Source organism: Lepeophtheirus salmonis, chromosome 5, assembly GCF_016086655.4.
Source record: "Lepeophtheirus salmonis chromosome 5, UVic_Lsal_1.4, whole genome shotgun sequence".
Lineage (NCBI taxonomy): Eukaryota > Metazoa > Arthropoda > Copepoda > Siphonostomatoida > Caligidae > Lepeophtheirus > Lepeophtheirus salmonis.
In genome coordinates, this window is record NC_052135.2 from 33,056,704 (window position 1) to 33,081,036 (window position 24,333).

Below are 24,333 nucleotides of genomic sequence, written 5' to 3' on the forward strand. Positions count from 1 at the left end.
ATATCAATTATGTATTAATAGTCGACAATTCAAAATTTGCCTCGGATTGAGATTGTATTTGTTATTATCTACCTTGTACAATATTAAAATCACCTTTATAATTCAAAATTTTTGGTTTTGTGTACTAACGAACAATTTTTTGAAAATTAATTTTTTTACTACAGATATCAGATATTGTGCTATTTTTTGCCTTAAAGGACAAAAACAAAAAATATGGTTTGACAATACATGTTTCTTGATTCAGAAAATATTAAAATTGTTTCTGTATCTTTCTTTAAATCGGAGAAAATCCCTTGTTAGTATGTACAAAAAATGGACCCTCTCTTTTGAAGTCCAATAAGTTGATCACAGTGATAAATAATCTAGATTGTTATAAAGTGAAGACATAAAACTTTATTTTAAAAAAAGAATATTTTCATATATTTATTTAGGTTTTTCAATCCAAAAAAATATCACAAAATTGGGTATATGTAGTAAAAAATTAATTTTCAGGTAATTTCTGAATATAAAGGTCATTTAAATGTTTTTCGAGGTAAAAGCAATAAAAAAACTAAATCTTAATCACAGGCCTAAATTTTTTTTGACTAAAATTATGCATGAAAGTAGAATAGTGATCAGTTTAATTACAAACAGATAGTCATCTAAAAATGGATGTCTATAGCTGCGTAATATACAAGATTTTTGAGACCCTAAATTTAGTCTTAGGATTTTTTTTATCTTTTAAGGGATAAATATATGAAAGCAAACTATCCTACGGGCATATCACCCTGTATGAGATGTGGCGCCATTCAAGGGGTTCTTGGACAAGTTGCTAAAATATGAGACAATCTCGAACACTACATTTCACACTACTGAGATGGCAGGTGGTTCAGTGATGGGCCTCACCCTGTTCATTCTTAAAGAAAGGATCGAAGTAAAAAAACAAAACTAAGTTTACCGATTAGAAAAGAAAAAACTTTTGATGCGTGTGCTCCTTTTTTTTTTTTTTTTTTTTTTTTTTTTTTCATTATTAAATAAGTTTTGGGATGTTAACATCTCCCTCTAAAAGAAGAATTATTCCCCATCTTTGGTGTAAATTGATTAAAAATGCATAATAAAATAATTATACATGAATTTAAATGTAATTATAATTTTTTTTCTGGATTAATGCTATTCAAAATGGGGAAGGTTTCCTTCTTTATAGCAGTAATTCATTTTCTCCCACCAAAAATCATATAACAGGCAGCTAATATTAACAAGTGTCTTAATTCGGGTGTACCAAATGTCTCGCTCCCGCCTTCTCCTCGTACTCTATCACAAAACCCATCAGTCATCCTTTAAACAAAAAATACATTTTCTTTCTTATACATTTATAAGAAAAATATAGTTTGTAAAATCAAAAGTAAACAATTGAGATATATTTTTACTCTGTATTAAGTTTAAAAATCGTGTATTGGATTTTGATAGAATTAGTACATGATCTGATTCAAGATAGTTTAACATATTTTCTCCATAAATCTATGTCCCGTGTCATTCCATGTCAAATCAACGAGAGCATGTCACCCGGCCCTCTCAGGTTTGGATAATTTTTGGTATACAAGCTCAAAAAAAAAAAGAGTAAATTAAGTGTACCAAATTTCATCCCATAATTCTGATTAGTTTCTGAGATATAGATATTCGTCTCAGACCAAAATTTTCAACGTTGCTTTAATGTCTTTTTACGAGACACTTCTTTTTCTGGTGTATTTTTTTATCCAAATGAGCTAACCTCTTGAAATTTGGTACTTAACTATTTTGAAGTGTGAGGATTCCAAAAATGAAGTCAAAATTAGAATATTTTTGTTGATTTGACATTGAATGGCCCTCCTTCTAGTTCTGGCTCTGTACGAATGACGCCATAGAAGTATCTCAATCTTTATTGGTTTATTTTTCAACAATCTTTACGATAACGAGGGATTTAAGTTTTATGCAAAATCCCACACTTATATGATGTCGTTACTTAAAGAAGTTTTTATTAGCGTACAATCGATTGCAAGTTCTGAAACCCCCTGGAAAAACTTGAGAAAGCTTAATACAAAGAGTTGCGTTCCAAAATAATTCATAGCCTACCACAGATTTTCTAAAAGAGAAAGTTTTTACGGGGCCTCGCTAAATCCCTGATTAACATATTATTTAAGTTGAAAATTGGTCCAGATATATTTAAATGATGTAATAATAGTTAGTTAAGCTGTTCAGTTATATATACATGATATAAATAGTTAAATCTTGAGAAGTGCAAAAGTTGTAGAAAAACGACTTTAAAAAAATATATACACGACTTTAGCATTTATTATTTACTTTTATAAAGCATAGTCCTATTCCATGTGTAAAGACAGTATTAAAGTTGTAATTTAAAAACGTTCGCGCCCCAATGATTCGTAGAGAAATAAATATACTAAATGGATATAGACTTCACCAAAAGATTCCATTTTTAAAATGAATTACACTCTATTAAAATCTGCATAGTATTTTATTCGATACTGTATTATAATATTGATAGTAACATTTTATTAAAAGTCAAGTTATACATTATTAATTGTGTATGATAGCCAAACTTTCTTCATAGAAATAATAAAATAGCCAATATATATTTATTATATAAACGACGAGGGATCACCAAGTTTTCATGTTCTTTTAGAAACGGAGTATAAGTATAGAATAACATATTACTTTGTGTATTTATCAAAAAGAATAAATTATGAAATAGCCATGACGTATCAAGGGAGAAGAGGGAATCGAAAGTTGACAGCAAAATACATAGGTTAATTTTGTGTTAGTGAGGTAACACCGTAAGAGCGAAGTAAATTTTAGGGTTAATTTATGCAAATATATTATCTACGGACATGATTGGAATAAGAACGCGAGGAGAAGGCGCGAACGAGACATAGGGTACACCTGAATTGAATTAAGAGCACTATTAATATCAGTTGTTTTTTTAATAATGATTTTGGTGGGAGATAATGAATTGCTGCTATAATGAGGAGAACCTTCTTAATTTAAAATAGCATTAGTGCAGGGAAAATATTATAATTATATTTAATTTCATATATATATTTATTTTAATATGCATTTTCAATCAATTTACACCAAAGATTGTCAAAAATTAACGATGAAAATCAAGTATATAATGGGCATGTTAAAAAAAGAAACCCAAAATCAACTTGGTAACCCTGACAATTTGAAGAATGTTTTGGGTGAGAGAAAGAATAATGCCCAAGACGTTCATTAGATTAGCTGCAATTAGCTGTGACAAAAGAGAGGAATGAGAAAAGGATGAAAACAAGGAAGTTTTCTAGAATTACTCTGAGTCCAACAAAGACTAACAATTGTTGTGTCTTGATCAGGGAGAGACACAAACTTATTTATAGTAGGAGAGATCCAGGATGACCGACAGACATGAGGAGAAGAAATCACGTGAAGGAATAATATAACACTTATTTATAAGATCATGTGTATTCTTTATAATACAAAACCATACTCTAATTTATTTACAAAATACAAGACTATTTATACTATGTAAAATACAGTACTTTAATACATAAAAGAAAATACAAGAAGATAAGAACAAGGGGGAAGGAAATATGAAATACCTTACAACAATTAAAAACTGATCTGTGTCATCTAAATTCTAAAATATCCGGAATTATAGTAACTCTATTATCGTTCAGAGTCATTTTTACCCTTAAAACAATCTTCAAATTAAAATTAGGATTAATCAAACTTTTATAAGTGTTTTATATGATTAAAAAGTGTTTTTATTGATTCTGTATCTTGTTTTGAACTCGATATATTTCCATTTTCAAGCAGAAAAATGGTGAAAAATGACACTCTTCTTTAGACCCTAATACTTATTGATAATATATAGTGATGAGGAATATTATAGAAAAATATTTAGTTTATAAAATAAAAAAAAGATCTAATTAAAAAATATATATCTCCAGGAATTTTTGTTCCATTTTGTACTTTTAAGCGATCCCATTTTGAAATATTAACATTATCTACTCATCGTGAATGGATCTGTTTATTGCTTCGATCCTGGTGTCTCGTTCACAAGGAAGGAGTCCAATCTACTCCCTTATGAGGTCTTGGTAGTTTTCCTGGGATGAATTCTTCTCTCATTGTCCCTCGGGAAATTTGCAATCCGAATTCGAACATCTTTTGAACCAATCATGAATTCGAACTCTTGATATGGATGATCAAGTTACAAGTATCTTTTTCGTTTGCCTCGATCTTCCTATTACGAAGCATGACATCATGAAATTGGCATTGAAATTCGGAAAAAAATGATGATAATGTTGACTATTTGGTAGTAACACCAATAAAAAATGGGATCAGATAAGATTACGAGAAGAATGTGAGAAAATACTTGATATTGATACAAGCAACCTGTGATGGAGTCGCACAATTTTCAGCATCCCTAAGCTACAGGCTTATATAACTCTATTGAAAAAAATAGTAATTTATTATTATAATTATGGATCTTTTTTTGTATTTGGCGCCCTTTTCAAAATAGTTTTTTCTTTCCTTTTTTTGAATTGAATTAATTTATTCTTTTGATCAAAAGAAGGATTCTAAATTTTTATCTAAACCTTAATCAATTATTCTTTGAATATTTACTTTAGAAAAGAAGATATGACCTTTTTGTAACAGAATATATCTTTTTTCTTATCTGAAAAAATAATACCCCATTTTTTTTTTTTTTTAAATAATTTCCATTTTAAAATTTCTTGAACTTTTCATTTTTTCCCGAATTTAGCACTTCTTTCAGCTTTCCCGCCATAAATAATATTCCTTGCTAAGAAGCAATGGGCTATGTGGCCCCTTGTAGTGTCACCGGAACCATTGCAAATATTTTTTGCTACCGGTATCCTCTTGCTACTTCCCCAATGCAATCAACACAAATGTTTTAAACCTATGTGACATGTTTTCAGTGTAAATAGAATAGGAAGATAGAGATTAAGTACTAGAGTGTGTATACACTCTAATTTTATAAGAACTTTGTCTCTGAAAAGGGGGACTTTAATACAACTCTACAGGAAGATTGGCTTAATGATTGTCAATTGTACATACAATCCAATGCTAGTAAATTTTACTCTACTGGTTACCAGGGCAAGCAAATTTTAGGATACAATTAAACCAGATACAATAGTCAATTACTTTATAATTATATTACTCAAATAGTATCTTAAAATAAATATTGGAGACCCATAAAATATTTACATTTTTCAAATTACTAGAAAGAAAAATTTAACGTCTTTCCAAATTCTTATTAAAAGGTACACTATACATTCACAGTATTCTAGGATAGATGGAAGTCTACTGACGTCATTTTTTTAAAAATCGTCAAAATATTTAATAGTTTTGTCACGGCTCTACTTGAGAAAAAACTAGAACTTGGTTGAGTAGCTCTTCAAAAGAATTCGGTTATTCGAGATCAATCAACAAAATAACATAAAATACCCTCAAAACACAGCTATTCGAATTTTTTTCGTGATCATTCATTTTATTTTTAAAATTCAAGGTCAATCAAAGAAGCAGCAATATAAATCCTCGAGGCATTATTTTCAATGTGTAGAACGTTGATAACTTATTATGTGGTCCGTATGATAAGTAGAAGTGTTTCCCTATTATGAATGCCATCTGACAGAGTTTATAGTCTATAGTTTCTTCAAAAAAGACTTATTTGTTAATTCATAGTCCATGCTTGAATTTCTGAGAAATCCATGGTCTATGTGATGTTTCGTAGTTTATTTTATTGCATATTATCCTCGTGTTGCATATATACAACAATAATTCAAAATTAATGTTAATTTTCTAACTTAACTTTTATACTTCGTCAAATTAAATATCTAGTGGCTTTACTATAGGTACAAAAAAAAGTCAAATATTCCCTCAAGAAAATATAGAATATCGCCACTGTGAACTCTTAATATAGAAAAAGACGACAGCATTCCATAAGATATGAAACGTGTTAACAGTAACTAAGATTTTATGAAATTGACAAGTCACGGCCAAATTGAATAACTTAAAAAACAAACAAACATATAAACAATTAGTTTGTAAGTGTACGGTAATACTATGATATTCTTAGACGGAACTCATGGGTTAAATCAATAATAAATAACTAAAAATGCTGTTGAAGCGGGTCTTGCATCATGTTGCCAACTCTCTACCAGGTCATATCTAAAAAGAACAACTCGTTATGTCAATGCCTATTTTTGCTCAGAATCCAGCTAATATCTAAAAAAAACTCATATTTTGGGCACTCGTATCTTGAGGTGTTACTGTATATTATCAAATATAAATAGAGTTGTTGGTAAAATTATCGAGATACTGCAATTTATGTTGGGTAAATTTTAAAAGTCACCCAACATATTATCATAGCAATTCAAGAATTATTTATACATACTATGATCATATATAATCTTTGTAGCATGTTAGATCAAAATCGGGTAATAACTTTTGCCGTAATCCTGGCGCCCAACAGACAGACAAACAAACAAATAAAGGCAAAAATATAACAACTTTGTTGGGAGATGTAAAAAAACAAATGAATTTGAAATATTAAAGGCGTGTAAACTCCTTAACTTTATATTCTTCATTTTATTTGCCGTGAGGTATACGACTAAATGGTATTTCACCGCCTCTATATCTTTTATCTTTCTATATCAGTTTAAAATGACAAAAACAGCAGGTTCTTCGCGATTGTCGTTTTTCTTCCCACCTTGTGTGAACGTCCATGCTTTTTCTTTTAATTCCAATATCTACAAAACTCAAGTCAGTACCATAACAACTTCAATTTTGATGAACTCAAAATAAGAAGGCAATTAATCATATATTCTTTCGAAACCAAAAAAGAATACTTTGTCTTACACAGACTTCCCTGAAAAATAAGTTAAACGAAGGCTTTCGATGTTTATATGCAATTGGTCAATTCTAGACCCCATGTTTTTATCATTTTTCAGCGATACTTAAATAGCTACGGGTTTGTCATTTTCTAAACTCGTTTACAATGTGTTCTGAGAAGAGGGTTTTTCATTATATTATTATCACTCATGCTCTTTGGTACCTCTAGTTATTCAATGTATGAATATTATTATCTGAGTTGCACCTTTAACTTGAATGTCCGATCATAAGGATGAGAAAAAAAATGAAAGGAACTGGCCAGGGCCGGTGCTAGGATATTTCCTTGGTGGGTGTCCCCTCGTGGAACATCTCCGGCTCTATCATTATATTAGAACTTGCTTACCGTCACACAAAGAATCCAAAAATATAATATATGATCATTTCAATCACTGGCATTTACCTATTAGCGTTGAAACTCGGTCTGAGATTGAAATTTTAATTATAGACTAAAATTTCCTTTTCTACAAGAAATAAAAATAACGTGGGACCGAATTAGTTTCAATTATAACGGCTAGACAATTCCTGGGTTTACAGATGACAACTCAATCATGGTATTCGAATTAGAAAACCTAATCCAGATTCGACCGGGTCTACTATGGAATACTAAAAAAGAAATGGAATCATAGTTTGTATGCATTCGAAAAAATGACATCAAAAGAGCTTTGTTTCTGTGTATATTCACTTTCAAATTTTACGTTGTAACACAATTTTAAACAATTTGGAACCTACACTTAATTATATATTACTGATAATAATAGTTTTGCTTTCCATGTGTGAGGAATCCATTCAACAATGGTAGAGTTTTTTGTTTTGTTTTTAACAAAAAAAAAAAAAAAAAAGAAAAAAAAAGATACAAGTTCCTGATAAATAAATATATATACTTATGTAATTTCAAACATACTGAGATTGTGACAACATCTATAAACAACGGAAAGAAGGAAAAACACATTTATATTTTGTTTTATGCTTTGGAATGAATAATCTTCTTCATTTCTGTCACTCGAGCCGGATTGGTCTTTTCGATCTTTTTCATGTAATCCAAAATCCTGCAACGAGTGATTTTGTTAAACTCTCTAAATCGTTTGAAAATATTTGCCAACTGGTGGCACGTCATTCTTTCTAAATCTTCCTCAGAATTTGGTGTAACTAATTCTTCCTTTTCTGGTTTCTTACTCAACTCAGTTAAATCTATAGGCTGTCTACTTTGTATTTTTGAGACACCAGATGATGAGGAAGTCGGAATAGAATCCTTGACTCTATCGTACTCCATTTCAACAATACTGGCCAATTGACTTTCAGTAATGGGCTTTCCTTGAGCGACAAATTGTTCAACGACAGTTTTCGCAATAGCAGCTTTGACAGAAGACTCATTGTTGGCATCAGAGTAACACATCTCTTGAGGTAATTCACATTTCGATTTCTTAATGAGAATATTTATATTTTTAATGCAGACTTGAGAGGTAGGCGCTTGACTGCCATCAATGAGTTGATTCTTTAATTTGTAGTCTAACTTTTCCCTTGCCTTCCAAAATACAATAAACACTTCCTGTTCATTAACCATCTTGGAACTTGAACCAAAGCCTTCGTTGACCTCCATTGAATTTGCTTTGGCTAATAGATAGATGACAGTGGGGCCAAGATCGTCTAAAATACTTTCTAGGGCAGACAATAGTCGAAATGTTGATATAACAGTCACTTCTTTATTATCGTCTTCATGATTGGTTGCAATTCGTTTTTCTAGAGTAGGTGAGGGTCCAAGCTTATTTTGCGCACTATTAGTGTAATACCCTACTACTTCACCTGTGGGCTTGGTGGTAGAAATTCTGTTTTCCAATTGTTCTTCCAAGGATTTGGCTTTGTTAACATAATATTTATCGAGATCATGACTGGTAATATGATGATCAATCATAACTTGATCCCTACGCTTGCGTGCTTCCATATCAAAAGACTGAAAAAAGAAGGCCTTCCAATGTTCGACCCACTCTTGATTGATCATTTCAGGATCCGTTATTCCCCTTTTAGATGTAATAGTCACGTAAAAATTCTCCCACTCCTCATTGTACTTCCGATGAGTATGTGGAAAATTCAAATATTCCTTTCTTTCTTTCTCTAAAGTTTCATTCAGTATTTTTTCCTTCTCGATATATTTTTCTATTTTTTTATCAAGAGAAGGCCTCATACCTCGATTCATGGAGTCATAGGAGTCTGGGCTGCCGCGGCTGGACTTAATATCTTTTGAATTTGAAGACAGTCGTCCGTGGATATTGTTATATCTACCTCTTATTGGAGATGAGTTACGGCGTTGAGAGCCACTATGATCCTTACGATTCGCTAGGATATCTACAAATACACTTTTTTTTGCGGGTTCCTCACTCTTTGATTCATTTTTATTTTTTGCCAATTCGGATGAATCTTTTTCATATGAATCTAAATACATTAAATAGTATTTTTAGATTTTAACTCCATTAAATAAATTATTATACTTACTCCTCGATGATGATGACTTTCTCTCATATCCTGGCCTAGGAGATCGTGATCGACTTCTTCTTGAGCGATACCGATTTCTTCCTCTACTTCTTGAATCATTATAGGAGGTATGAGGTCTATTACGATCTCTATTATTCTTTTTCCGTAATTCTAAAATAAATGCATCATTCATAATTATTTAAAAATTAAAAGTAACGTGTAGATAACTGAAGACATACCAGCTTCAAAGTCCGAAAATGCTTTTTCATATGAATTGGCAAGAGAACTATTGCCTAGTATCAGATTAAGAAATTCCTTGTTTTCTCTAGAATAAAAAAAAAAGAAGACAAATATTAATAATATAACCAAATAAAAATTGGAAATAAATAAATAATATAATAATACAACAAACATGGTCGTCATAGAGCAATAAAATATAAGGATTTAATTATACCTTTTTTTTTTTTTTTTAAACAAACCTAAACAAATTTGGACGTCATTTCTGATCCATTTAATAATGTCTCCACGCAGAAGAGAAATAACTTAGACACACCGAAGAAATATATATTTCCTTCTATTCTATAAATTATAATCCCATGAATATATAAAATCAGAATAGATCTTCGAAAGATTCAAAAATTAGCCCAGTATTAAATTTATAACAATGGACTAAATTTTTGATGATAAAAAATGCTAGGTGTTCTTCAATTGTATTCCCTCAAGGGACAAACCACTTACAGGTTGTGAAAGTAAGGGTCAATGTATTATTTCTTTTATCGAAATTTTGGATTTCCATTAATCGGAATTGACGTGATAGGTCCAAGGTTTATCGTTCATTGGTAAGGTATAAAAGCAGTATAAAATAAAAAGAATAATGGCACAAAACGATAGAATTCAATTTCCAAAGCTCTTTTTATCCAGACGACGAATCTCAGTCCCATAACAAGCAAATTTTCTTAATATTGACTAAAGCCTCATAACATTTCTTTCCAAAGGGAGGAAATCTACGAGAACTGCAACCATCTTGATTATAGAACGATTTAAGAGAAGTAAAAAATGATTTTTGTAAACTAAGAAGACGAGGATTGAAGGGTTTAAAGAGGTGAATAAAACAGAGCACAGAAAAAAAATACCGATAAAATAACAGATATCAAATTACACAATAGTAAAAAATTTGACACCTTCACTTTCTCTAGTTTTTAGCCGAGCCCGACCGTGAACGAAAATTGGATCGGACTCACTTTAATCTCAATTATCCTTGGCCCAAGTCAGGCTTCTATATTTTATTTTGAGGAATTCTCTAACCTAATAAGACTTGTATTTTTTTTCCCAAGATCAAGCTTATGCAGGGTTAAGTCAGGTCGGGTTTGAGGAATGAATGAATTAATTTTTGAACCCAATCTGAACTCATCTTTCAAGTACGAGGGTGGTAGTGGTTACTCCATTCTACTTTCAGTGAGTCTGCTCCTCCTTTTCCAAAAGTTCAATATTTGCAAGCTGAGTTTAAACGACTAGCTGCTAAAACGAGTATTACAGAGGACGACTACATAAATTATGACAAAAATCCACCAAGTGGAACTGGTGAAAGTGGACAACCAAGGAAACATTGTAGGCATCTCAAAATGTTCGGTACTACTGAAATCCTATCTGAAAATTTGGACATGAGAAACCTCACACTCGAGCAAAATAGTGTAGTTTTACATCAACAAAGCAGGAATTTTAGATTTAAAAAAAAAGGTGTATTAAGCTGAAATGAGATTATATTGCAAAATTAAACATTTATTTATTTAAATTTTTGAGTTTTCTTTCTTTTTCTTTGAATCAGCTTACTAGAAGAGAGAGTCACAAGAAACATGATGTCAATAATAATTTATTACCATGAGAACTCTATCATAACCATCAATTTTCATATTTAAAAACAATGTAGTAAATGTCCTTCTTCTAGGGATACAAGAAGGGTTTAACCAAATGGAACAGCAAGGTTCCATTCCATGCACCAATTCAGAAAAAGTGAATTATTCCATCCTGAAAAATTCCACCACTAAAACTATACAATCAGAAAATCTACACCATACTATAGGCCAAATTTTTGCCGGTATGCAATAAATACTTCGATATGAAACACTTATGGTTGATTACGAAAAATTTTACTAATCAAATTGTTAGGGGGGGGGGATATACCAACGACCGTTTAAGATAAACTGCTGTTAATACTAGTGTAGAGATTTTTTTTTTTTGATACCAATCAAGATCAAATTTTAGTACAAGACCAGTCCTGATCGAACTTTGACCGAATTAAATCGTTCTTACAAAAATTATCAGACCGGTATAAAGTTTCCAGACAAACACAAGTAAATACTAACATATTATTTGAACTGAATAGTATTCGGACCAGAAGTAACTTGGCCCGATATTTTCAAATTATTGTGGCTGATCTAAATACTCACGAGAGGTCATCTCGACCATGATAATTTATTATCATCCCCATAGTTGTGTGATTCAATCCAGTGCTGAATTTGAAGCAAGTGAGAGTAAGTGAGGCTGGAGAAGGAAATGAGGGCCTGAGTAACTAGCTTATTAGTTATTACCAGTGATGTATAAATTATGCTGTGTCAGTTTAAGAAAATTAATGAAAACGAAAATGACAATTTGAAGAATGTTTCGGAGGAGGAGATCAGCTCAGCTATCATGACGTTTTATTATATCAGCTGCAGACAGCTGTGAGAGGAAGAAAATAAACACAAACCCAACCCCGTATATAGCAAGGATATGTATGCTGGAATTACTCCGATGTCGATCCTCAATTCTAATTCTAACATGGGGTTACATTTATAACTCCACAGCTAACCTTAATTGTTTCTCTCCAGTCTTTCATGAGCACACGCACTCGTTATTACTCTAAACTTCAATATCTATCTGCAACAAATAAATAATATTGGTAACTGCTTTGGAAAATCAAAAATTATGTTACGATTGGCAGATAGACAAAGGTGTTCCAACTTTGTATGACATATTTTATACAACTCTGATTATTACCGATGTAGATTTAAATTAGAGAAAAAGTGATTATGAAATTGATGAGAAGGACTAGTTGGAGAAGTGATAGACGATAGTCGAAAGCAGGGGAATGAAGTTACCATGAATGAACTAAAGAATGTATTTACATTAAACAGAGCTCTATCCAATTATCGAACCCGTAACAACTTTTGAGCGTCTTTGCTTGAAGTTAAATAAAAAAAACACACTCATAACTAAGCTAAATATTCTCTGTTTTATTCAGATGAAAACAATACCATAATTGTGATAGGTCACGAACACTACACAAAATTCTTTGATTTGAAAAACCAATTTTTGGAAACTAATGAGTTGGTTGACTTCCCCTCGGTATGACGTTGGTTTTAAATACAGGGAAAATACATATAGCATGAATACAATGAAGTCCTCTTGAAGAAATAATATTTGATACATATATATTAGGATGTAGATTATACACATGTCAAATAGGAGTTCAATAAAGTACATGAACAAAAAGTATTAAAAAATGAATAAGTTTTAAGGTAGATCTGAATATTTGTACGTAAAACAGCAAAAATTGACAACTTATCTTATTTACAATACATGGAAAATTTCAGAAAATAAACTAAACGTTTGTACTAATGACATAAGACAACAATAAATGAATAACTAGTATTGAAATTGATGTACGAAAAAGATATGGCGTTCAAATTGATCTCCACTAGCAGACTCGAGTACAAAGAAGATAAATAAGTTTTCGAGTATTACTTTTCAACACTTATTCGATAGAAGTGTGTCTTGAGTGAGCTACAAGTAGCTCCATACTTATGAATTTTCCAAAATGAATAAGCACAAGTTTAGATAATATTATTTTTTTAAGCTAAGATAAATACGAAGCCTGTCAAAAAAACAACAACTAAAAAACATTTTTATCATCAATAAGATGGAAGAAACAACTAATTGGGCCAATGTATTTTGTACAGCAACTCGGATATTTTTTTAACTGATTAGTGTATATAGTATTCGAATTCATAAATATATCTGTTTCAAAATAAATGTCTCAGAGGATTAATCTTAAAATGGATATCAGGGATTTTTACACTTTTCTAATACATTCCTCTTATTTCTATACACCACTAAGAAAAAATTTGTCCTAAATTTACCCATATAGACAACAATAATTTGACGAAAAATTATTTATACCAACAATACATCATACTTACACTATAAATATATATTTAGAACATGATATTATAAGGAATCTTAATAGCCTAAAATAAGATCCATGAGATTTGAAAGTAGTTGTCACGTGACGTGATCACCAATGGAAACTACTAATACATATTTCGATTCGATTTTTTTGACATAATTATAATTAGAAACGAGTCCATTTCCCCCCTCATTTCACAGATAGTTTGAAAGCAGATGAATTTCAATGTGCCATATGGTAGGCCTTAACATTTGTACATAAATTATTTGAATAAGTTAGTATTTACCCAGAGCTGAGAAATATAGACACAAGAAATATATTTATTTTGAAGAAGCATTGTCAAAAAATCGAGTACAACTTCTAATCCTTTTAAGAAGAACAACATAGGTTTGTTTATTTTTTCACCAAAAAAGATTTGAAGACAGTTCCGTTACAATGCAACTCAAGAGGAAGGGACGATCAAAGAAGAAAAACAGGATTGAATAAAAATCTATCTATTGAAACAGTGCTTTCAATCTTTTTTAAATGTAACAATAGGACCAATTATTATTAGCTTTACTTTTTTTAACCTCACTACATCATGAAGATAACTGAACAAAAATGAGAGGACACACAAGTATCACAACAATGAATTTTTTTTAATTGATCCATAATTCCCTGGATTTCTTTATATAAAGAAAGCATAGAATTAGTTATATTACTCCTAAGCGTAATTAAAACTAATGATGATGGATATTACTTACCTGTTTTTATAAAAGATTATCGTAATATTAATATTTTTTTAAGAAAAATGAAGCAGATATGGAATAGGTGTGTCAATATTAAAAATAAAATAAATTCTTGATAAACAAACTGCATTACACTTAAAGTAAAATCTACTAGAAATTGAACTAAAGTAGCTGAGTGCATAAATATTAAGTGTAACATGGTTGGTTTATAACTTACCGGAAATGTGTAGAATTATCAATCATTTTTTTAATTTCTTGCTGCCGTCTTTCGAAAAGTTTAAGTCCAATGACGATTTTTATATTCATCTTTCCAAAGTTTGAAGTTATTTTTTGGCTGATTCCCGAAATCGTTTCTCGATACACACTGGATTTCACCCCACCATCTATTTTGCTTAGTAAACATTTTTTTAGAGTTGGAAAATATGCTTCCTGAGCAAGTTAGCAAAAATAAATAAAATTTTAGAGGCTGATGTCAATGTTTTTTTTTGTTTTTTTACGGGAAATATATATAATGTACGTATATGAAAATCGAATAAGCTAGACAATCATGACTGCTAGGAGGAGAATAATTCTTTTTTTTTTTTTTTTAAACCGCCAATCAAAATTCTATAGTGGTCCACCAAGGAGCGTTAATCTAATAATCAAACCATAACCGTTCATCTTCATTAGTTGTTGATTGTGCGTGGGAATGGGTTAAATGATAATAGCATCATGATTGACTAACTTTTGAGGGAAAAAAACTTACAATGTAATGGCCTTTGTGAACAACAGATCGGAGATGTATTTTGACCTGCTCGAGTGACGCGGAGGTTTTCTCACAGGTTTTTGTCTTTTCGTCACATAACAAGCAATAATAGACTGGAGAAAGATTCTTGACGCTGTTATGTTGTACCTCAATAACGTATTCCAGTCCTGATGTCAATGAAATGTGTGTTTCAAATAATTGATCTTCATTGTGTTCAGAATGCACGAAATTATTAACATTCAAAATACATACCTATCAAGTCCAAATCAGGACAAGTGTCCAAGTTTTCCTGTAGTAGAGCTATTTTATTTGGAGGGAAAAGCTCTTCCTTTATTTCCTCCTCAGACAAATCAATTTCCTCAGGAGTATTTGAAATATGAGAAGGATTCCAGTCGGGATCCGTTATCTTTTTTGAAGGTGTCTGCTGCTCCCAAATCTTCGGGGGTTTGTCCACACTCCCACTACTCAATGGACCGGGTAAGGGCAGCGACAAATTACTTAATTCTGAAGAGGGTTGCGAATAGTCCATACGTTCATCTTTTGGCATTGAAGAAGAACCATGTCTCTTGTGAGAGGGTGGTGAGTTATGTCCTTTATTGTTCTTCCTATTATCATAACTAAACTTCCCTTGACCTCCTCTCTTGTTGTCTTTACTATGAGAATCAAATCTACTTCTTGGTTTATTCGAGTCTATTCGTGAGGGTAGTCCTTCATATTCTCCAACACTATCGTTCGACGTCATTTGAGACATCCTATTTAATGAGGGGTATTCCCAAGATGATGCCATGATAAAAACGACGTTAACTTTCTGATTAATTAATGAATATAACACAAACTTTAGGTTTTAAAATTATCTTTCATAAAGAGACTATATCTGAAATAAAATTGATAAGGATCGATTTACTCAATTTACAATATTAGACTGAAAAAAATCATTTGAATTGAAGGAAGAATAAGATACAAGTTTATGTAGAGTTTTCATTCTCGACGATAGATTAAACTCTCGATCTTAATTTTTATTCCTCAGGTCGAACGCTTATGGTGTAATTCACCTTTCTATAACTATTAAACGTAGGTATCAGAGATTTCGTTATAACTCAATAAATATCGATAATCGAGTAGTATGATTTTAATGCATGTAGTACATATAAATAATAAATAGATGAAAAATGCTATACTTTATTCTATGAATATGGATCAAATTTCATATCAAGTCGCCCAAAAAAGGCAATTTGGTATAGATGTAGATTTTTACCAAAGCAAATTATGTGTTGGTCTCGAGATAGGAAGGAGCCCTTTATTGTAGTAATCTTGCAAAAAATTGTAATGTACATCCAGTTTCATTAAGTTCAATTTTAATAAATAAAGTATTTCTCAACAGTAAAAATATGTGGACGAAGCATTATCCTGAATTTGTTTTGGGACAGTGACTTTAAGCTTTGTCGATCAAATTAGATTCATTTTTTTAGATTCTGAATATCATACATAATATACCTATGCAAATATATAGAGGATACATTTCAGGTATTTTGATTTGAATTAAAAATGAATTTCAATTTATTATATAAATACACAACTCTATTAATTATAAGCATTTATTCCATCATATTTAAAAAATACTAAATTTAAAATTTAAGTAATAGACTGCATTTCATTTCTAACTCATATCAAAAGTTATCCCAAAATAAAACATTTTATCCTCTCCATACTACTATATATTGTAGATTATACTCAAGAGCTAAAAAGTGAATCCAATTTGACTAAGATAAAACTTTACAGTAACAAACTAACGTTAGAAAAAAATTAATAATTATTTTACTGTTAAAAAATATTCTAATTTGTTGAAATTGAACCATTGTCTCACAAGACTCGACAATTTTAAATTTGGTTTAGACTAAAGTATTTGCTAATAGCAAAATAATGGACTCCATACCTCGAGAACTAATCATCTGATAGCAAAAAAAAAAAAAAAAAAAATAGATTTGAAGTTCGCAAGTAATAATAATATACATATAAACAAACATTTAATCTAGTTCTGAATTATGGAGGTGAATGAGTACCTTTGGGTGAGTTGACACGTGAAATGTCCCTCATATATGTAGTCTTAATACAAACAGATAAGAATAGATTGGATAGTTATTATCTATTATTTTCTTTTCAGTCTAGTGATAAATGAAAGCATAATGAAACATATTTATTGATTGACTCATACTTCTTCCCTCTCCCACCCATTAGAACTCTTAGGAGACACACTAATATACAGAAGTCTTTTATACATAATAAAAAACACAGGTTTTAGGAAAAGTTAAACGATTATTAGACGAAAAAGATTTTGGAGTTCACAAACAGAAGTAATAATGCCTCATCTACTTGAATAAATTATATATATATATTTAACGCAATAACTTGTCAATGTTCAATAATTGCATGTGAAGAATGAGCCGAAAAAAAGTTGTGTTTTTTTATTTAAAAAAAGAATTCCACATAAGATTTATAAACGAAGAAAAATTGAATGTTGGGACGAACAATTTTGTTAACAGATAAAAAAAAATATTGAGGAATTTAATTGAGATTTTTTTTCACATAAAAAAAGGGATGAAAGGAAACTTTTATTCAGTATTCATTATGCACATGGTGTCAAAATATCTTATGTGTAAAGCCAGTAAAATCATTATCCAGAGGATCACTTATTCCCTCCTCCTCCACCACCACCGCCAGCCTCCTTGTCTTGTATCTTCTTCAATTGTTTTTCTCTCATACGATCTGCATCCCTCTGTTTTCTTTGTTCTAGTGTAAGACCCTTGTTTCCATCTTGATCGGATGCAGACTTACCAGATTTTTCTTTTTTCATTGCTTTAGCTCTTGCCAAATCTCTTTGATTTCCACGCGTCATTTTATTGGTAGAGAAGAAGAGCGAACCTTCCTTAAAATCTTTTTATAAATTTACTTTTGAATGATAACTTTTGAAATTTGCAGATCGAATTTTACAACAGCAATTGCATCGAAGAAGAAAAATCTTGTGTCTAAGGGCTGTAAATTTCAGATGAAAAAAATGTAAAATTATTTAATTCATAAATAGGTACAGGAAGTTCTTGCTATTCACATGAACGAAAAATGGGAGAAAATATAAATATATTTAATTTCTTATAACTACTCAATTCTAGAAGTTATGGGAGTCATTTTAAATTAGTCCTTTGAACAAAAAAGAAAGATGAAGTAAGTCTTGACCATGACTAAAAGTACATAATACGAGAATAAATATATTAGATTATGCTTTCGTTTACCCTCTTGCGTTGTATAAGCTTATATGTCTGGTTTTGTTTTGTTTTTTAAACATCTAAACTACAAATAATTACAGAGAGAGGGTGTATACACACTGTACAATATATAAATAGAATCAAACTTCGAATACATTTAAATATAAATAAGTAATATCTCATTAAAGATATGAAAAAGTATTCAATAAATAAGTCACTTTAAAAAAAAATGAGAAAATTCATATAAGAATTATTACTAACATCGATGTTGGTAAAAGATTTAAGCAAGTTGGTACATGATTATAAAATTTATTAACATTATTATATGTCTATAAAAAATCAGTTTCGGAATAGACGAGGTGAATATATTTGATCATGTTGCAACTAAACAACTATTAATTTGCTGTTCCTAATAGCAAATCCTGCGACCAGGATTTTGTTGAAATGATAAACATATCAATCACTGAAAGATATATAACTTTTAATGAGCGAGTATCCATACTTTAGAATCAAATTTAAAAAAACCATAATATAAAGACAAGTTTAGATAATATAGATAAATCAATTGTGAGTTCGTCGATTTCAAATTAAGAGATACATAAAGTTAAAACATATATATTTATATAACGAGCATATTATAAGGGTAGATAAGGTAAAATGATATACTGAATAAAAGCCCTCTTAATATAGAGTAAATGTAGTTTTGTAGTGAAAGCGAATCATTGCAAAGAACTCCCTGTATCAATTAAACAAATATACATACAATAATAAGATGATAATATATTAGTAAAGTATTTAAATACATAATTCGAGTAATAATGTATTATGTTTCAACATGAAAAGTTACTCATAGTCAAAAAATGGTGACGACTGTTAAAGTATTTATAGTATTAACTATAAAATACTATACTAGGTATTATGTATTAGTTTACATAAATCAATTTTATTAGTTTAACAAAATTGACTCACATAAATTGATTTAATAAATATGTATTCTTTCTGTGAATCAAAAATCAGAGAGACTGAGGGCTAAAAATACTAGTAGTTAATATAGAATCAAAAGTAGCCAGAGATCGGTTTTTTTAGTTTTTATCAAATATCTTTTATTGGAGTTTTCTCTGTGCGAGGCAGACGGGACTCAATAGTAAATAAAGAGAGGAAATCCCAACTCGGGGGTTACTAGGCTGAGAGTGGACTCAGAGCACTTCGGATCAGACTTGAAATCTTTAAATGCGTTCTTGATGACGATCCTCATCGTAAGGCTTGTGTTGGGTCGAGCGGGCCTTTACAACAATGATGGGGTCCTTCATTACTACAGGGGTTCATTTATTGCAATTATACTTGTAAATTAATATTATGATGTACTACATTGATTCAGGGAAATTAGAAAAAACAAGATGGAAATCGTTAAATGAGAAATGATTGAAAAGGCTGATGTCCAATCAAATCGGAAATGCTTCAAAATACATAGTAAAGAGTTAAGTAGGACCATGGGGAAAGTTAAACTCTTACCTCTGTTTCTTCTTTCGCGCAAGGGGTTTATTCAATTGGAGGAAATGATGGACCTCACAAATGACTAATGAGTATCGGCAATACTACTACGGGAGGCTAGAGACACACAGTTCTAACCTGAAGGAGAAGAGTCTGTCTCAAATGCAAGCTCAGCCTTAAGAGATTCTACACAATAAAAAGACTAAGAGAAGGAGAAAGAAGAAGAGTAGACGTAGGAAGAGAGTGTATGAGAAAACCAAGAATCTAGCTTGATTTCTTTGCTGGTGGAGCTACATGAATAAATAAATAAGGGATACGATATATCTTTTATATATAGCCACTCTATTAGCCGCTTTATCGGACCGGGAAGCAGGCGATTATTATTTGTACACCTCTTTAAGTATTTTTAGATATTTTTTGGCATTTTATAATAATCCAATTATTGTTGTACTTATGTAAAGTTACGGCAAGTTTGTTTTACTTATATATGAGCTGCTTTAAATGCAAGTACAGAAATAGCATAAATAGATAAAAAAAATATTAGATGACACTATTATATTAAGTAATTGTCATCCTTATAAACAAGGTCATCCTATAAAATCAGAAAAATCTAAAACCCACCATGTTTCACACTTATTCCTTGAAAAATGAGGAAATGAATAAAGGAGAACAAAACAGGTCTTAGTAAACTAGATCTTTATTTTTTTAATAATTAAATCTCTGGGTAACGGAAGTAAACTTTATTAATCTTATTTTAAATGTATTATTAACCCACCCATTTGCATCAAATAATAATTGAAAACGTCTTCACGTTGTCATAATAGTATATTGACCTTGTCATTGAGGTATCGATAAAATCATCAAGAAAATCCCTGAAACAAACTGCTATTATTTTAGTGGGCGTCACCCTTCAGTACTTTGACATATGGACGGAGTTTATTTTGTAGGATTTCAGTTTATGTTCCTAATTGACATCCTCATATCAAACTATTAATACATTAATGGTCCTTCCTACTTATTAATTGTAAGTAAAAATTTATAAAAGGTGAATAAAGTAGGTAGATACAAATAGCAGTTGAAAAAAAAAAAAAAACATTATTGATTTTGTTTAATTAAATGGAATAGAATCGAACGTTTATCAAATAAAATAACTTAAATACATAAATTTATTTGTAGTTACATACATCTAGCTATAGTCTGAATATTATTATAGTCCTTCAATTTTATAGTTGAAATTTGACTATGTCAAGGTAGAACTCTAAAAGAGTCATTCACTTAAACTTCAATTTATTTGACCACTAAAAATTGAACACGTATTAATTATATAATACAATGGTAATTTGATGATCAGTCATCAATTAATAAATTAGTCTATACACAATTTAAATAAATCAATAAGGGATCATATTTTTAACAGAACATTTTCATAATATAAGATTATATATTAATAACAGAACAGGTTGTGAAAATTTTGAAATAAATACAATTTACATTATTTTTGTAACTAAGTCAAGGTCAACCTCCAGACTGGTGACCATATTTCCACTTCGAAAATCATTATCAAATCCTTAATTATTAAATTGCTTAGCAATGAATTGTTTAATAATCAAATTATTCGTTGTCGAGTTTTGGTCCCAGAAAATATCATATTGTAAAGTTGACTAGCATGTAACGTAGTTAAATATAATAAATCTGAAGCCCTTTTAAGACTACCCCTACTAACATTATCTTGAAAAGTTTCGATGAGATCTCGATCTTCTTCAAAAAATTTAGAACCACGAGTTATTGATTTCTCAGAAATCAAAAAGGTTCACAATCTTTAATATTAAAAACTTAATAATGAATGAGGCTATATGTCCGGATATATAAAAAAACAATTGATTGGCTTGAGATTCTTCCATAGTAAAATTATAATTAGAAAAATTGAAAATAAATATATATTTATTTGGAATAATTATATCAGTGCTTACAAATTATATGATGTTTTTATTTTGACATTCATGCTTACTATTAGATTTTCATTTAATATTCTTAAGTTTCTAGTATAAATTCGTTCATTAAAAATATATAGGTAATATTAGCATAATGATAATTCATATATGTTCTCTTAATTTAAATAAATGCACTGAAAAATGTTCATAAATGACTTAATATATCGCATCAATGCTAGGATATAATTACATACTACTATTTATACCTTTAAAAAAAAAAAAAGATTTATGTACCCCTTTAAACAGTCCCAGCGATTTTAGGAAAAAATGTCAAGGAAAAAATGGGAGCGGAAACAAATGGCAAGATAAAAAAAAGGAAAAGTGTTTAAATGGAAAAAATGGCAAGATTCTTTTAAACTGATGTAAATAATATCTATTACCAATATAATAAATAATAAGAAAAATAAACAAACACGACAGTGGTTCCAATGGAAGGAGTGCTAATCACTTAATTCTCCGTTATTAATTACAATATCATTAGGCATGATGAACTATTCATATTGGACAAGACTCTTGGATTGACGGACAAGCATTTGCAAAATACTAGGCAAGAGCAGCGATTTCCACTTCGTTATGATCCAAGATGTGTCAGAAAAAGAGGTAGTTGACTCTGGAGCGACAAACCACTGAGAGGATTCGGGCAGGAAGTCAAAGGTCGAGTCTTTGGAGAGTGCGGGGAAAACTGTAAAGCTCAGTACAGTTGGAGCAATCTGAAATTGCAATAGAACGATGGTCTAATATAAATTATCATTTCTTTTTAACGAATTTCTATAAGTTCTAGAAGTTAATAATACTTAATTGAAATGATATATTCTTCAATAGTACACTTTGTACACATATAATACTTTTAGTTTGAACATAGAAATAAATTAATTCATTTTAACTATTTATGTTGGACTTAAATTTTCATTTAAAATAATAAGATTAGATTATGTTTTGAACGAGTTAATTCATAATTGTCACTTAGGAGATTTTGGGGAACTGGGTTTACATAGAGCTTTGGATATTGCTAACCAAAATGTTAATAAAGCTATTTTTGATCAAGTAATTATAAATACTAAATGAGAAGCCATAAAAATTACAAGCATCAGAAAGCCAATTTATTTTATTTGTAAACATTTGATCCAATTAAACGATCCATGGTTTTTACTGGGTTCTTACAAAATTTAACGTCCAAATATGTGCAGACACTTTGCCGAAAAACATATTGTCGAAATACACTTAGGATTTATTTGCCACAAATTGCAATCATAAGTGTTTATTAATTAATAGTTGATTTATTTTATTTTAAGATGTTTCTACAGTTAGCTCATAGCGCTGTCAGAACAAAAATCATGACAACTGTACAATAAATAGTAATAATATAACAATTATACTACATAGAAAGAATGTTTAAAGAAGAGAAGCAAATAAATAAATCAATGATTGAGATTCAATGGACACTGTGTGAATTAATCGTTTATATCGAATCTGTCGGAGCTCTTATGTCTCTGGACAAGTCCTAATTGACCCTCCTCTATCTCAAGGTTGTCTCTGACCTTATAATTATTAAGGTGTTTCGGCCTTGGAGTAGTTTATCACATAATTACATAGTATTGCAATATAAACATCATCCATTATGTTTATTATTTTTACCGGCAAGGTGTCCGTTCGGAAGAGTGGTCATTCGGCAAAGTGTTCTAGAGCCAACATAATTTTTGATTGGTAAAGTAGGACAGTCAGATTAACAATCATACTCGTCGGGATTGACATTTTTTTGGGGAGTAAAATATTATATTCAGATGATGGGGATTTCTAATAATATAATTTATGAAATTGCATATAATTGATAATGTACACAACCTAATTTAAGTTCAATTACACAACTAAATACATATTGAAATAACGATCTGTATTGATGTAAAATAAAATTGCTTCTTAAGTGTTTGCCTTGGAATTTTTTTCAAAGAAATTCAGTGTATCTATTTAGTACAGTGATTAATAACGATATCAAATATATGTAGTAGAAGTAATATTAATAAAGCAATAATATAAATTGTCAAAACTATTAACAGGCTTGTTGATTATCGTTCAAAAGTGCTCATCGTCCATGAACGATGAACAAGAAGGATACACTTATAAATCTTTTATTTAGAATAAAATATATAAGATCCCTATTTTTTCGAAGCTATAATCTCATTATTAATATTTTTTCATGAACTACTTCGATTTCTCTCGAAAAATATATACATTCATAGATGAGTATTCAGGACTTTATTAATTATTTGAGATGTTTGGGAGTACTTCACTCTTCTCTAAATTATAATAATTTGTATATTGTAGAAGCATAAGACATGGATGGCACCATCTCTATACATAGAATATGTATTTGAATAAGCAGGAAGATGTGCGATGAGAAGATATTCATAAGATTACAGGGAAATTTGCTTTTACACGTACATTCAGGGGGGGGGGGGAGCATATTTATTAATTTTAGGATTATTTCTTTCATTAAATAGCTTAATGA

At 30.3% G+C, this 24,333-nt stretch overlaps 1 protein-coding gene across 4 annotated transcripts; it reads right to left on the bottom strand.

The window, feature by feature from the left end:
* Window positions 1-7,781: 7,781 nt before the first annotated feature.
* Window positions 7,782-20,136, bottom strand: LOC121118857 (uncharacterized). Of its 4 annotated transcripts, none has more exons than XM_040713454.2 (7): window positions 19,858-20,136; window positions 15,341-15,896; window positions 15,089-15,255; window positions 14,561-14,772; window positions 9,630-9,715; window positions 9,412-9,561; window positions 7,782-9,351 (listed from the first exon to the last, which is right to left on the bottom strand). In XM_040713454.2, the coding sequence occupies exons 2-7, from the start codon at window positions 15,873-15,875 to the stop codon at window positions 7,886-7,888; spliced, it is 2,616 nt and encodes an 871-aa protein (XP_040569388.1). In that variant the 5' UTR covers window positions 15,876-15,896; window positions 19,858-20,136; the 3' UTR covers window positions 7,782-7,885. The 4 variants fall into 4 exon arrangements, with proteins under 4 accessions (XP_040569388.1, XP_040569387.1, XP_040569390.1 ...); XM_040713453.2 differs by having other exon boundaries at window positions 15,341-15,962; XM_040713456.2 differs by having other exon boundaries at window positions 15,341-15,840; window positions 19,858-20,094.
* Window positions 20,137-24,333: the final 4,197 nt, after the last annotated feature.